The 15,935-nt window shown below is 51.1% G+C and overlaps 2 protein-coding genes across 2 annotated transcripts; one reads left to right on the top strand and one right to left on the bottom strand.

The window, feature by feature from the left end:
- The first annotated feature begins 1,605 nt into the window (after positions 1 to 1,605).
- On the top strand, positions 1,606 to 3,530 carry ptger4c (prostaglandin E receptor 4 (subtype EP4) c). Its single transcript, XM_029132995.3, has 2 exons — positions 1,606 to 2,616; positions 2,692 to 3,530. Exons 1-2 carry the CDS (start codon positions 1,765 to 1,767, stop codon positions 3,265 to 3,267), a joined length of 1,428 nt encoding a protein of 475 aa, XP_028988828.1. The 5' UTR covers positions 1,606 to 1,764; the 3' UTR covers positions 3,268 to 3,530.
- Positions 3,531 to 4,189: 659 nt separating this feature from the next.
- On the bottom strand, positions 4,190 to 15,912 carry LOC114845109 (artemin). The gene is made up of 5 exons (XM_029132941.3): positions 15,408 to 15,912; positions 14,616 to 14,893; positions 6,921 to 6,982; positions 5,891 to 6,110; positions 4,190 to 5,701 (listed from the first exon to the last, which is right to left on the bottom strand). Exons 2-5 carry the CDS (start codon positions 14,728 to 14,730, stop codon positions 5,211 to 5,213), a joined length of 888 nt encoding a protein of 295 aa, XP_028988774.1. The 5' UTR covers positions 14,731 to 14,893; positions 15,408 to 15,912; the 3' UTR covers positions 4,190 to 5,210.
- Positions 15,913 to 15,935: the final 23 nt, after the last annotated feature.

Genomic DNA, 15,935 nt, shown 5'->3' with positions numbered 1-15,935 from the left:
TGTGAGATGAGCAGCCACACAAACACACAAACAGACACACAACAGACACTTATTAAACACTCTCCATTGTCTGCTCAGCGCGTGGGAGGCCACAAGTACCTCCGGTTATATGTGTGTATGTGTGTGTGTGTGTGTGGGGGGGGGGGGTGTAACTCATACACACCCAGGAGGCATGGGCCCATGAGTGGACGGGAGGAATCCACTTACCCAGACAGAGACAGAGAGCCTCGGCCTCCGACACTTCTCCATTAGACGGTGTGTATGATGCATTCTTTCATTTCCACTAATTAGGTTATCCCGCTACTACTACTACTACTGCTGCTGCTGCCGTGCGTGTGGTCCGGCCAGTAAATACTTACAGTTGAAATAATATCTTCTGCTTTTAAGAACTAAAATATTGCCCATTTGTGCCATTACTACAACAGTTTCCCGACATCTTCAGTTCCAGCTGCCAATATAAAGTGCGGCTTCAGCTCATGACTCACATTTGCAGAATATGAAGGAGGACGAAGCGACACCACAGACACACCCACAGATCGATTTCCACGGGCGGGTGGGATTGGGTGGGATAATTGCCTTTCTAAACTCATGGTTGATTAAAGACTTTTAAAACAAACCCAGCTCAATTTCGGGTGGGAATTGCTGAATTATTCACCATGGTCATGAAATCATAATACGCCTCCGCAGGGACCTTTAAGCTGAACGATTTGTGTAACAAACTCATAAGAAGATGAAAAAACGGATTGAATGAAAGCATGAGACCTGCAAAGAAAAATGAGCTATGAAATATATATATGTAGAAATGAAAGGAGGTGGTGGAGCTGCAGACGCATGATGATAATCAGGCTGATGGTAATTTCACAGCTGAATGAACGTCAAGCTCAAGTTCAGCCTTAATAAACAGAAAAGAGAAACTTCCCCGCCTCCTTCACGCCCACTGTCAGTCATAAGTTTATCTTTCAGGTCCTCGTTCTAATGTATTTGGTTCATAAGCTGCAGCTCTGTGCTTTAAAGCCCGTTTGGTTGAGTTGAAGGCGTTTCCACGGAGCAGCATCCGTCAGAAATCCACTCCACAGTCCTCCAACACCGTGATGATACAGTTCTCCCTGTTGATAAAAATGGACGTCTGGCGACTTTCCAAGACGCCGAATCAATGAAGCACTTCATGCATTTTTAAAAACCGCCGTCTGGTGTGTGTCAGTGGGTGAAACGCTGAGTGCGTTGTCTCTGTTCGTGGTGCTGATTACGCTGAAGGCGCTGACCTCGGTCCTGAACCCTGAGATTTATTACCGCCGATCTGCGCCGCTTCAGTCGCTGCGTGTTTATTGTTTCAAACCATTCTCTGCCACGTGCGCAATGTGGCCGCGTTTATGGCTTTAGCGCGATTCTCGTCTCTGATCCACAGTCAGTTGACAAACAAAGTTATTTGACGCCTTCCTCTGGGGCTAATTCGGAGTGAGGATGAAACGCGTTGAATATAGATCCACTGGCTGCGGACATGCGATCAGGGAAACCCTGCAGTCCGCGCGTCACCCTCTGACATCAAGGCGCGGCTTATATACCGGCACCACGGAGCGACGTTCACACAGGCGGATACACCTGCACGAAGGCGCAGCGAAGGTCCAGAAGAATATTGTTTAAGTCTGGAGCAAAATACGAGACAGTGTAATTATGCAGTTGGTGATGGTTCATCCAGAGCGGGGGTTTGTGTTCGTAGAGAAAGTTTAAAAACATCACAGAAACGTCCCGCGTCCTCATCGAACGATGCTCAACGACACCCTCGCTTCCGGCGCGCTGGACGCGAACGTTTCCGAGACGCTGCCCTTCCTCTCCCTCAGCCAGAACCGCAGCGCGCTCCGGCTGGAGCCCAAGTCGCTGGTCATTTCGGCCACGATGTTCGCCGTAGGAGTCCTGGGGAACCTCGTCGCCATCGTCGTGCTGTGCGTCTCCAAAAGGGAGCAAAAGGAAACCACCTTCTACACGCTGGTCTGCGGGATGGCCATCACCGACCTGCTGGGCACGTGCTTCACCAGCCCCGTGGTGATCGCCACGTACATAGTGAGCCGCTGGCCCGGGGGCGCGCTTCTCTGCCACTTCTTCTCCTTCTCCATGCTCTTCTTCGGCTCGGCCGGGATGTCCATCCTGTGCGCCATGGCCGTGGAGAGATACCTGGCCATAAACCACGCGTATTTCTACTCCCAGCACATAGACCGCACCATGGCGCGCTTCGTGCTCCTGGTAACGTACCTGGCTAATATTATATTGTGCGTCATGCCCAGTTTTGGGTTCGGGAGGCACGTCAGGCACTTCCCCGGGACTTGGTGCTTTCTGGACTGGAGGGCTATGGACCCGCTCGGCGCGTGCTACTCGCTGCTGTACGGCGGCGTGATGCTGCTGCTGATCGCCGTGACGCTGCTGTGCAACCTGGCGGTGTGCAGGTCGCTGGTGGGGATGAACCAGAGGACGGGCATAGTCAGGACCGAGCTGTGTGAGCAGGGGGGGTCGCGTCGCCGCTTCCCACGGCTGCCTGCGGTCACGTCGGCGGCGGAGATTCAGATGTTCTGGCTTCTGGTGTTCATGACCATCGTGTTCCTGGTCTGCTCCATCCCTTTAGTGGTGAGGACCGTGGCGAGAGTACGTCACGCCGCATTCATTCTGTGTCCTGTTTAAACCCACTCTTCCCTTCAACAGGTGCGAATCTTCGTGAACCAGCTGAATGACCCCTCGTACATTTCTGCCGGCGGACAGCCCGACTACCGGAGCGACCTGGTCGCCATCCGCTTCGCTTCGTTCAACCCCATTTTAGACCCGTGGGTGTACATTTTGTGCCGAAAGAACCTGTTGCTGAAGGGGTGCGAGAAGCTAAAAAGGACGGTGGCCCGAGTCAACGACGGCCGCAGTGAGCGCACCGGATGGGCGGCAGGTCAGCACTCCCCCCAGTCCACGAACAGCGACGACACCAGCTACGCGTCGTTACGCACGGGCGGCTACAGGACCCACGCGGAGCCGCGGAGGCCCGTCGCCCACAAATCCTTCACGGACTTCGCGCTGAGACAGGCGTGGGAGTACGACAGCGCCCGCGGCAACTTCCACCCGTTCAGCGTGGAGTCCACCGCGATCCTCGGGTGCGAGGAGGAGGCGGCGGCGGACACCGTGCAGGTGGCGGCGGCGGTGGCCTCGCCGCTGCGCTCCACGCACGCTGGGAGGGCGGAGGACGCGGCCTGCGGCTCGGGACCCCGAGCTCCGGCATTTGATGGGAGTTTGTGACCTGCCAGTGACAGGTTGGACGTGTTTTATGTGACAGTGACTGACTGACTGTGACTGACTTCATTCAACAATCCAGGGGCGATCGCTGCCCTGGATTATGTGCAGTAAGTCAATATTGCAGCAGGTCGCCACTCTCAGGTTTAGGATGATTGACGCAGCTGATCAGTTCTGTATTAACATGCTGTAAGTTCCAGTGGCATTAGTTTGTGTCTGATTATTTCCAAAAAACGGACGTTTTAATTAAACAATAGACTTTAAATGAAGCTTGGTCGTATTAATGCAGGCAGACCATCATGTACTGTTACACGGTATTTAAATGTTTTTGTTCCAACATCCCTACGCTGCTGTTTTACTCTGTGCCATCAGTGTTGCATGTTGCGGGGAAACTGAACTATTTGCATATTCACATCAGGAGCGCAGCCAGAGCGAAAGCGCAGTGACGTTGTTGAAGCTGTGTGATGTGTGGACGTGGATTCGTGCAGAGAAATAAAGTTACACTGAGGACAGCACCAGGTTACCTGCTCTGCGGGTCTACGGGTCTATTCGTTCTCACGGTGACTTGCTCAGTAGACAGACAGGTGGCAGGAGAGACACAACTTCACGTTTAACGGGACAATAGAGTTTTCCTCGTTTCGTTTTGAACCAGCAGAGGGCGCTATAGTATAAAAAGTACAGCGTGGATGGACCTAAAAACAAACCAACAATAGTCAAGATGCCCAGTTATGAAGCACGGTATTAAGAGAAAAACACTGATAACAAATGTATATTAAAAACTTTATTCCAATGGAGGATAATGCCATACAAAAATAAAGAAAACTTTATTATAATAAAAATAATAATAATAATAATAATAATAATAATAATAATAATAATAATAATAATAATAATAATAATAATAATAATAATAATAATAATAATAATAATGGTACACGTATTCAATCACTTTTAATAAGAAATGTTGAGGTCCTGAAATGTTTCTGTTGCTTGATTATATACTATGAGACACTCACACACACCATGGACATTCAAAACTGACCTTCTGATTCAATGAGGAAAAGCTAATATCATCACGCAGAATTAACCATCAAACTAGGGATCTGCTGCTAGACACAAGCCTGCGAGGTGATACATGTAAATCACACCACCACAGCATTTCAGTACAGGTACATTTGCTTTTCTATCACACGTTTGTGTTAAGACTGAACAGAGAAGCTGAGTTTTTTTTTTCTTAATTAAATACCAACAACAAATGAGGAATCCTTGTTATTGATTCCTTCCTAATCAGCCACCTAAGCCCAGGTTTACGGCATGAGGTGTAATAAGTGTGAGAAGAAGCACCTTCAAAAGAAAACATCAACCGTATGTGAGAGGAAGTAACTGCCAACATGAAATTTGAACCTGGGAAATAAATAGATATCTATATACATGAATGGGTTCATAAAATCAGCTCTCATATGAAGCTATAATAAATAAATAATTTATCAGAAATAAATATCTTTTACTTTTATACAGTAATACATGAAGATGCATGGCATCCATTTGGCTGAGTTCACAATTCAATGCAATGTCCCTGTTTGTGTGTAAAAAAAAAAACTATACTGAGCTTTTATTAGGAGCTGGCTTCACTGTGAGTAATAGCGAACGTGGTCTGAGTCGGAGCATGATGCAGCGTCAGCCCCTGACTGTGTCTTCTCTTCAGCTTCAGCCTTTAAGTCAAATCAAATCTCTGCGATTAACAGCTGGTCTGTTGGTTACATGTAGCACTTCTTCCTCTGATGAGGGATAAATCCCCTCACGCTCTTATTTTGACATCCGCACTCTTGTTCCAGAACTAGAATCGCGCCACAGGAAGCCGCCCTCTGCTCCGGGGCCCAGTGACAGCTCGCCCTCGGGAGCGTCCTCGCCCCCTGAGCCTCTTGGAAGCGCTACCGGCCTCCGTTCCGTCAGCCCATGCACATGCAGCTGGCAGCTGACAGCGACTGGATGGTCCTCCACGTGGTCTGGGCGTCCATGAAGGAGACGGACTCGTAGCGGTCGGGCCGGCAGCAGGGGTGGCTGCTGACCCTGCGCCGCGGCAGCGAGCCGTTCTCCAGCAGCGTCTTCAGCGCCAGGTCGTAGTTGGTCCGGGACGACTGGCACGAGCCCACGCAGAACTTAAAGAGGACGATCTCGTCCGAGTCAAAGCCCAGGCCCAGGTCCCGGACCCTCATCTCCCTCTTCTCCACGCGGCAGTCCCTGCTGCTCTGCTTTGGCCTGCTTTTACCGCTGCCCCTGTTATCTCTTCTCGCCGCCTCTTCCTCCTTTTCTTTCCTCTTCCTCTTCTTCTTTTTCTTCGGCGATCCCTTGGGCTGAGGTTCCGTGGGGTCAGAGGAGCGCGGCGAGCGTCCCGCCCAGCGGCTACTGGGATCATGCACCTCTTCCATCACAAAGGGGTCTGAAAGTGGGAGGAAAAGAAGCAGCAGCTCAACAAAAGGCAGTCGCAGAAGTACACAATCCTGATTTTTGACAATTTCAATCAAAATGTATGTAGATTTGGAGCTAAATCTATTAAGACAGCAGATGTAGATCACAGTAGACACAAACACACACACACACACACACACACACACACACACACACACACCATAGAAAGCGTGCCAAGTGGAGTAAGGGTCGCCGTCGCCCTCCTGCTCCTCGTCCTCCACCACCTCCGGCAGCGCCACCGGAGGCTCTCTCTCCTCCGGACCTCCCAGCAGGCCCACGGCGCGGCCCGGCTCGGATCCCACACGGGCTGCACCGGCCCCGGCCTTCACGTGAGCTCCGTCCACCAGGGGCAGCAGAGAGAGGAGCACCCACAGCAGCACCTGCACACAATCACAGAGTACGTCAGTTTACTATTATTCATACTATTTTCCCCATAAATAAATATTCAGCATCTTCTACAACAGCTGTTTTTTTCTGATTTCAGGCTTGACGGTGAGCAAGGCTGAGGTCACCACCTCGTGGTCGCACAGACCATGATGTGACTTCAGTGATAGTGATCTTCTGATGTCACTCAGCCCCACAATAAAATTTCACATTCCCCCAAAAGGACGAACCACTTGTTTATGTTCGCTTCTGACGACAGCTTGTGCCCAGCTTTTGTACCGCGGGTCTAGACTCTCACGGTTCGTTAAGGAAGATTAAAAAACAGATGTTCCGTCATATTTATATTGAAGGGGCAACAATCAACACGCCGCCGCGGCGTCTATGAGCCAGCTGACAGAACCGAGATGATGTAAAGTGTTTTGCAGATATGGAAACAGATAAAGGAACATGAGGTAATACTCAGAAGGTCACGTGAAACAGAAAGCCTTTCACGAGACAAAGCAGCACTTTGCCCGTTCCATCAGAAGTCAAATGAGTGTGTTGATTTCCACCTGAGATCAGCCTTTGTCCGCAGGCTTACAGTTTAGGGGTGAAAGCGTCTGAGCTGCAGAGGCTTCACGCAAAGATGAGCCTGAGCCCCGTGGGGACGGCTTTCATCAACACCTCATATCCGCGCGCACTGCGGTTCACGCACAGTGGAAATGAAAATATTATGCGACTGGAAGGCAAATCCAGCGATGATCCACGTCCAGAGGAAGAGGGAGAGCGTGAGGAGAGGATTCAGGCGGTCGTCAGGGGACACAAACCTTGGTCTCTGCCGACATCACTGCCGTGCCCTCCTGCCTCCACAGCCTCCATCTGGTCCCACCTGGAGAGGAAGACAGAGAGGAATGTTAAGGATGAGAGCCAAGCGTCGTCGTCCCAGTCCCCCCGTTTGAAAAGAGCATAAACTTAAGGCCCAACATGCGGGTGTACAATTGTCCAGATACTGTAAAACAAAATAACCAAGCAGGCCCACGTGTCACATAAATCAGGCCTTTGTGTTTGTTTGCTGCCAGCTAGCGCCGGCTAGTGTCGGCTTGTCCGTCCTCGCAGCCCGTGCGAGCAGCCGCAGTCGGCCGACAAAAGGCGCCATCTGCGCCGCATTCTTCAGGGTCATTCCTGTGGCAGCGCGGGGCAAAGCCGGGCGCGGCGGCGGCGGCGCTTCACGGAGGTCCGACACAAAGACGCGGCCACGCAGGAGCGATAAGTGTCGGGGAGGCGGATGTTTACGTGCGCTACGTGCCGTGTGCGGCGGATCGCGGAGGCGGGAGTCCCCATGACATGGGGGGGGGTCAGGGTCCTTTGAGGCCCCCCCACAGGTGGGAGTGAGCGGAGCCTCCGGGGCTCATGTTACAGTAGCACTGAGCTGATGCTGGGTTCATCCAAACAGCTGACTGTGGTTGTGAATGTGTTTGTTCATGTACATTGTGGTTCCCTGTTCTCTGATGCTGGAGATGCGACTGTGGAGATTTCTGCCGGGGACGGGTCGCCTTCTGCAGAGTCTCACGGATGCCGAAACCCTGGATGCATGAATCCTACTCGCGCTCGGCCTCTTTCAAAATGTCACGGCTTGGCTTGTGTGGTCTGTTTACTCTTTCTCGCCGTTCTTTCCAGTAAAGCATTCTGTTACTGTACGTTCTGCAGAACGCGGTCGGTGGAGCGCAGCCACCTTCTGCCCACAGGCCCCTCCAGCACCTCTGGAACCACATCTGTCATGTCGCGGCAGCTCCGCGTACCTGCGCTCCCATAGCAATGTATTGGACCGTGTACGGCTCGTGTGTTTCGAGATGTCACGATACGTAGTGCGTTTATTTAGCCGTCAAAGGCAAAACCAGCAGCTGCGTCTGTGCAATGACACGGAAGACTGACAAAAGGTTACAGATGCCGGGCTACGATAAGGCCTGTTGGTGCGCTGATGCAATCCAGCGTGTTCCAACGACGAGGAGGCGAGGAAACCGACAACAGAGAAGAAGAAGAAGAAAAAGAAGAAGAAGGAGGAGAAGAAGGAGGAGGAGGAGGAGGAGGAGGAGAAGAAGAAAAAGAAGAAGAAGAAGGATGATGAGGAGAAGAAGAAGAAGAAGAAGAAGAAGAAGAAGAAGAAGAAGAAGAAGGAGGAGGAGGAGGAGGAGGAGGAGGAGGAGAAGAAGAAGAAGAAGCGTCTCTGCAGCTCAAACCCAAACGGTGCCTCAGTCTGAGATCCTGCTGGATCTCCAACAAGGTGCCGGTCCGAGCACTGGAGCCACAGCTGCGAGTGTTTAGTCGCCTTCACATCACACCATCCGCTGGTTCCCTTCAGCTCGGCACTCTGGAGCTGTTTACAGTCGAACGCCTGCAGCCTTTTGGGGCGGGGGTGAGCGAGGGGCGAGCACGGGAGGAAGAGAGGGAGCCGGGACGCGGGCCCTGAGGAGCTCCAGACCGACACAGGGTGCGTGTGCATGTGTGCGTCCACAGAGGAGCCGGACACGCGCTCGTTCCCACGTTGGGCTGATTAAAGCCTGGGGTTCGTCCATCAGGCTGCGCGTCTGCTGCTGAGGAGACCACCCTTGTCACCTCACATTTCCACTGTTGGTCCAGTTGTTGTCCACACTTAGTTAAGTGTGTTATGTCTCCTGCAGCAAGTACGAGGACGTCCAAAGGGGGCTGGGAGCTGATTTTATGGGGTTGGAGAAGAGGATCGGTGCTTTCGAACTACTGTCAAATACAAAATTTAATAGATTAATCTCCTATTAATCGATTCTACAGGTAAACGGATGTCATATAAAATAAATATTAAAAAAAGGAAAACAGCTCTGACTAGTAAAGACTTGAATTTCAATAAATCATTTCATTTATTCGATTATTATTTCTCCTGTTTGTGTTGTTAGATCGTCCTTAAATCGTTAAAGCCTCTGACAGTGATTAATTATCAGCCTATCTATGATATTAAAGTTTACAACTTCCACATTGGCTTCGAGCCCTTAAACAAGAGGCTTCCTGATTCCTTTTTCTTATCACCTCTGCAGTTGAAGCTCTGTGCCTTTATAAGGCAATATAAATAATACAATAATTCCCTCTTTATTACTTTGAAAGATGTTATTAGGAGCGTTATTATTACTATTTAAACAGACACCCATCAGAGCATGAATGTGTTTCTGATTAGGCATGTGTGTGCCCACTGATTCTATTACAGCTGTGCCCGCAGAGGCTCCATAAACCTCTCACCTCACAAGAAAAAAAGGCAAAGTGCTGAGCGTTGTGGGGTTCGGCCTCCCCTAAAAGCCCAACTCCTCTGATAATGACCGCCTATTAGAGACGCATTCCCATGCACATGCGATGCGCCGCGAACGTTCTGACCTCCAGCTTTAACCTGTCACTACGGCGGGGGCCTGATTGCAGCAGCGAGGAGGAAAACAAGACTACATTAAATCACCACGGGCTCAATAAAACACACCTGCGGTGTAAGAGGAGATGCGGGCGAGCGAGAGGGAGAGAGAGAGAGCGAGGCGGAACACCGGGAGAGCCGTCTGATCGCTACCAGACGCTCAGAGTCTGCGGAGGTCCCGCAGAACGCAGCGATGACGGCTGCTCTCCGTGCAGGCTCTGCATAATGTATGTGCACCCAAAACGGCCCGAAATTGGGTTTATAACTAAGTTTTAATATTAACGTTCGGCTGACGAGAGGTATTTTTAGTTCTCTGAGGAGAAACTGCCATTTGAGGCTATATAAATAAACCCACTTTGACTGTTTTTGACATTAATGTGAGGTTTCTTCTCCTGCTGGTTCTCATTTTATTCATGCCTCATTGGAAGCTTTACATATTAAACGTTACTCACGCCCTCTCCCCCCCGTCCGCTCCTCAACTGGCCAAGTTGTGGACACAAAGTCAGAGGAGAAAAAAGTTGCAGGAGGAGCGATAGAAGGAATGAGATCTGCTTCTTTTTTTTTTTTTTTAAATCACACGATAAGAGTAAGTAGAATTAAAACTGGAGAATGGGTTATTGTTCAGGGGAAAGAGAAATGAGCAAGAGGACAACTGGGGTGGCTGAATGGAAGAAGCCTAAACGCAGAGATAAGGTGAACACAGGGAACGACAAAATGAAAGTGCAGAGCGGGCGCAGACTGGAGCTCGGGGAGCCTGTAATCCCATAATCCCTGGCAGGCAGGCAGGATGTAATTGCTCGTTAGTGCCAGTTTCCACTCTGAGGCCTGTCACAGCTGGAAAACCACAGAGCGCCTCTAAAATGAGAAACAGATAGCAGGTCCCATGCCTCGGTTCATGCCCCCCCACCCCCTCCCACCACCCTCCACCCCCCAAACTGCCCCAAGCACACGTCCCATACTCCTTCTCTGTGTTGGTCCATTCTCCCATGATCACTCCTGTTCTACAAAGTCACACCAGACCTGCTAGTTTTTGTCCTGACTCCCTCACACACACACACACACACACACACACGCGCACGCACACACGCACGCACGTACACACACACACACACACACACACACACAAATGCCCGTTTAAGCATCTGACAGCAACTGAGCGTGGAGGTGTCAGAGATCCTCTCAGAGCAGCGATGTGCAGGGAGGCGCCGCCTGTCACATCGGAGCGTGACCTTTCACGGCCACAGACAAGCGTGCGCTTCACTGAGGTTTTACAGCTGAACGAATGCGCTTGTGAGAGCAAAGAAATGATGTCCAGCACCTTTGACTGTTACACAGTAGCAATAAAGACCTGTGGAAGTTTTTAGTTTTCAGGAGTTTAGCATCTAGAGCTTTTCTGGAATAGTGCGGATCATCAGCAGGTCAAAATAAGCCAGAATTATTCAGAATCAAACTATTGAGCACTAGGTCACAGTTAAACTGCCAAACACTGCTGCACTAAGTGGACTGAAGCCGCACCGGGATTTTCCACATCAGCTGGAGCTTCCACGATGTACGACGACCTCGGCGGGATTAAGTGCGCGGGGTCACCGGAAAGTTAAACCGGCGCTCAGTTAGCTCTAATGACCCGCGCGGAGACAATTACCCACAATGCAGCGCACGCCGAGCGTCTTGTGACGCGCTCGGGCGCATTGGACAGGACGCCGGGATCTCCGGCCCGTTTTCCCCCCGTCGTCCCGCGAGCGCCGGGCTGTCGGCGGCCTCCCGACGCGTCGCATGTGCGTCCTCTTCCGCTCGCCTTCGCCGCTGGTTCTCACCAGGCCGCTTCCCAGCGTCCCTGACCCTAATAACCCGAATTCCTGCCTGATTAAGTTGGTTTTAAGAGGCAGCCACACAGAGAGCGGTCGGGGGAGCCTCGCCTTAAATGGGAACACACTGGAGCAGCGTCGGACGGGAGGGCGGGACTCCACCTTTGCGATGATGTCGCTGTGAAGGCGACTCCAGGGGCGAAGAAGAGGATGATCCGAGATGAAGAAGCACAAAGCTGCTCCCACTTCCTCCCGCTGCGTTCTGCCTTTAAACGCCATAACGTGACTTCACACACACAGAACCAGCCACAAGCACGCTGAACTCTCACCTCTCCACCCTTGTGACCTTTCCCTGCTCCCATGTTACCTGATTGTTTCTCCGCATTGAGCCTGTGAGTAGCACTGTGGCCATCGGTCTCACACACACACACACACACACACACATTATTAGCGTGTCCTGTGTCTTGCAGAACCAGCGCTCTCCAAAGTGTTTCCGTGTCGCCCGCTCGCGCCCCAGACGGGCCGGGTTTAATGACCTGGCCTGATGGTTCAAAGCGGCGCGCCGACGTTATGATTAATGAACGTGACCTGCTAATTTCAGAAGAATACAGCGTATTGTATCAAACAACACTCTCACAGACACAAACGCTGTCTGGGGCTCGTTAACATTCTTCCGCGTTTCTCGAGAAAGGAGTTGTTTTAAAGAGGCAGATTTGCCGATAAGGAGGAGCGAGCTTTATGTTTCATCAGCGGCTCTGACATTATTAACCGCTGCTTTGTTCTAAACAATTTGAGCCATTTGAACTTAAAGAAGCCAAAAGAGCCCAGCAACAAACAAAAACGGCTCGAGATCAGAGAGCGGAATAATCCCCCCCCCCCTCGTGTACTTGTACTTATGAGATTGTCCACTGCTCCAAAAGCAGGGACCCAAAAAGCAGAGGCAGCATGGGAAGCATTTGTCTGAAAGAATACATCTAACAAATTGAAATTCCTTTTTGTCAGATCATGCCTCCTTCAATTTGCCCAGAAGGAATCAGTGTGGTTGGCTGCGTACTTTAAGCACTTCCAGATTGGAGCTGCCCTATGGCATTTCAGGTTGCATAATCAATCTCTCTCACTGCGCTCTCTCCATTAGCGCCGGGACAAAACAAGCAGAGTAACGTTACCCGGCGAGGCCCGAGACGCAGCTGAGGACAGGGCCCTCCGCGCAGCGCACACATCCATCTTCCAGTGACAGAGCGCTCATTTGAAAAGCGTGCGCGCGCTGGATGAGCACGGCTTCGGCGGCTTTCTGCCCGTATTTAACTCCGCCACTTCTGCTGCTTTGAGGATTTCCCCGCACCGCTGTGGGTCGGGGGAGCGAAGAGCAACACATCGGCGTTAGCTTTAGCTTTTAGCATCAAGGTTCATCAAGGTTTTGCAAGCTTTACGTTGCTCAGCAGAAATGTATCTGTATTATTTATTATATTATTATATAGGTGAGGTGTGCTCCTGTCTTAGTGAGAAAGTAACAAGTAAATGAATTGAAGTGATAAATTGAGCTGGAAATGATCCAGGCCCGTTCTGGGTAGGAGACACTTCTGGCTCAATACATTTCTCTTACTATGAGATTGATGTTTTTGTCCATAGGAACACGAGAACAGGCTAAATGTGATTTTGTTTTCTTTGGGGTCTAAGGTTCACATTTCAAAGATAAGTGATCCATCGCCGTGCGGGTGAGCGTCTGACTCTTCATGCCATTTAATGACTCAACAGCAACACAGAGCTAACAAAGCAATGCTTTAAATGTCATTGATGAATTAGCTTTTAAAATGACTCTATGTGGTCCAAAACTGTGGCTGAATTAGTTCATCGCTCCCACTTTTTCCCAGCTAATTTTTCTCTTTGTTGCCAGATGAGGTAGACGCTGTGTTTTCCTTGGCAAGCGTGATGTAAAAGATGTAATCTAGCAGAGTTACAGTTTATAAAAGCGAAAGGTTTTATCCTTAAAATGCCTCGGCCTTAAATTAAATACATAAAAGAAATATTTGAAGCATTAGGCTCTGTATCCGAAAGCTCAGTGAGTAATGAAGACTACTGGCACAGGAAGATAAACGTGTCAGAGTCTGTTTGCAGCCACAGCGGCTCCAAATACATTTATGAGGATGCTTCATATAAATAGTGGTGGTAATAACGCTAACTTATTCTGGCATCTGATAATGAGAGCAGAGCAGCAGCAGAGCAACAAAGAGTTAAACCCATAACGCCGACCAACGGCACGCTGCGTCTCGTAAAGCCGCACGCCACTTAAAACAATCCAGACCACACATCAGGAGGCCGCTGGCGAGGAACGCGCCGGCCTCCGGGGCCTGACCCTCTGCGGGGCCGCCGACCCCGCGACCTTTGACCGGAGGAAGTGAAAGCTGCGGCGGCGTGACGGGGGAGTGTGACATGCCTGGAGCGGCGGCCGCGGTCCCGCGGACGGCGCCGGAGGGACCCCGGCGGAGGAGAACGGGCCGGTCCCGCCACGCGTTTTGGTGGATTTCACAGGACTCCAGCGGGAGCTGCCTGAGGCGCGTGTGTGACACGTCCCAGGCGATTCCCAAAGAGCCGGTGAGGCAGAAAAAGATAAAACGGCAAGACGATTGAGCTGTAAACATCACAGGGCTGCCATCGCCGCCTGTGTACATGAGCGTGTGAGTCAGTGGGTCACTGAGTCACTCAGTAAGAATGAAAGGTCAATCACAAATGTGTGAGTCAGTGACGCATTATGCGGCTCCGTCTTCATCTGTGAATGAACAAATCCCGACTAGCCACCGCCGAGCGAGACCTCCAGCTCGACGAGAGGGGGGGGCACGGCCCGGCTGCCAGCAGCTCAGGCAGAAGCAATCGCCCGTTCTCCTCGGAGACGGCCTGACTTCCAGCACGTCAAAACAGCGGCGGCTTAAAAGACCTCATCTGCTCATGATCCCCTCAGAGGCACAGGGCAGGAGGGGAAGGAAGCAGTGTTTGTGTGAGAGGCCGGCGCTCGGATATTTAGAGAAGTCACTGACTGCCACTGTTCCTCACACGCGCGCACGCGCACACGCACGCACGCGCACACGCAGCAGGTGCGTGCACTGAAGTTGCCAGCAAAAAAAAAAAAAAAGTGAAAAGAAATAAGACCTCGAACATTGTCGTCACAGCAAACACAAAGACAAGAGCCCACGTCCGCTTTCACTGCGACTTTGCGCAGAAAGCTCCGCAGCGGCATTCTTCCGCTCACATTCTTCCAAATCACCATTCAGACAGTACAACATGAAAAGGCGTCCTACCCGCTGCTCCGTGCGCCACGCTCGGCTCCCAGTGCGCACCGGGGACAGGAGCGCCGCGTCGTCCGCGCGGGGCGACGCGCGTGGCTCGGCCGATCCATACGCTGCGGTGCGTCATGTTCTGCGCCTCGCTGTCACGGCAACTTGCGAGTGTTTCGAGCAGGCTGTCTCCTCTGAGGCTGAGGCGAGCGTGAAGAATCCATGGACTTTAACAGCGAGAGGCGCCACCTCCTCCGTTTCTACGCGGCCAAAATCCTGCGCTCCACGCGGCGTCCCAGCACCTTGAACGAGGCCAGAGAGGGTGGATGGTTAACCTCTCACCATTACTGAAGGTTGCATAATGATCACAAAGATGGCGTGGAATATTATCACCGGATGAGACATTCTCTAACTTTTGAAATCCCAGCTTTTTAAAAAAAAATCAATTTATACATATCTGTATGAAACAATTGAATCACGTCACCAAACGGGAAGTGGAGTCGTCTAAAGAAAAGGACACTTCAAATCAAAACACGAAGCAGAGGGTGTCGAGTTCGACGCGTCGCAGACGGAAGATCCGAGTTAGAGAAAATAAACTTTACAGCTGAGTGGCGCGCGCAGGGTAACGCCTGTGTAAAATCTAATTAGGTAGGAGGTTGTCTGCGGTGACAGCAGCCAAGCAAAGACAAAGACAGACAGTCGAATAGTCACAAGTGGGAAAATGTGTGTCCTCAATTTGCTAATCATCTGACTCACGTCCAACCATCCTTTAATGAAATGAAGCCAGTTTTTCAGGCGTGACTCCACTCTTCTTACCTCCAGTAACCTGTTCAGTCTTGCCTCCAAACAGCTCCTATGGTTAATGTGTAAATAACAACGCGGGAACTTTCTCTCAACGTGTTGTGCGTCTCTTTAAAGTCAAGGTCGATACGTCCGAGCCGAGGCTTCTTCGCGCGCTCCCTTCACGTGGGGACCAGACACGGGGACGACGTCGTCTTCTTCTTTCACATATCAGCTGGTCTCGGATCAGACCGAGGTTCAAAGTGGGGGGGAAAAAGCTGACATGTGCTTCAAAATATCTCTCTTAGGCTCAAAATGTCCATGCGTCAAATCGGTCCGCGTCTCCAAACAAGTCACAGTTTTAAGTTGTCTTTTTTTTTTTTTTACTTTAAACTCAGATATCCCAGCTTTCAGAGAGCGGAGCGCTCCGGCGTCCTCTCGTTGAGTGCGCGACACGGCCACTAAACGACGTCCACGGCGCCTCGCGGGACTGGAGGCTATGCGTAAAAACAGCGCGCCGCTCCGCCTGTCTGTCAGACTGCGTGAAACCGGAGCGCAGTGCGC

The sequence above is a fragment of the Betta splendens genome, chromosome 17 (assembly GCF_900634795.4).
Source record: "Betta splendens chromosome 17, fBetSpl5.4, whole genome shotgun sequence".
NCBI classification, from domain to species: Eukaryota; Metazoa; Chordata; class Actinopteri; order Anabantiformes; family Osphronemidae; genus Betta; species Betta splendens.
This window is presented reverse-complemented; position numbering and strand designations above follow the sequence as displayed.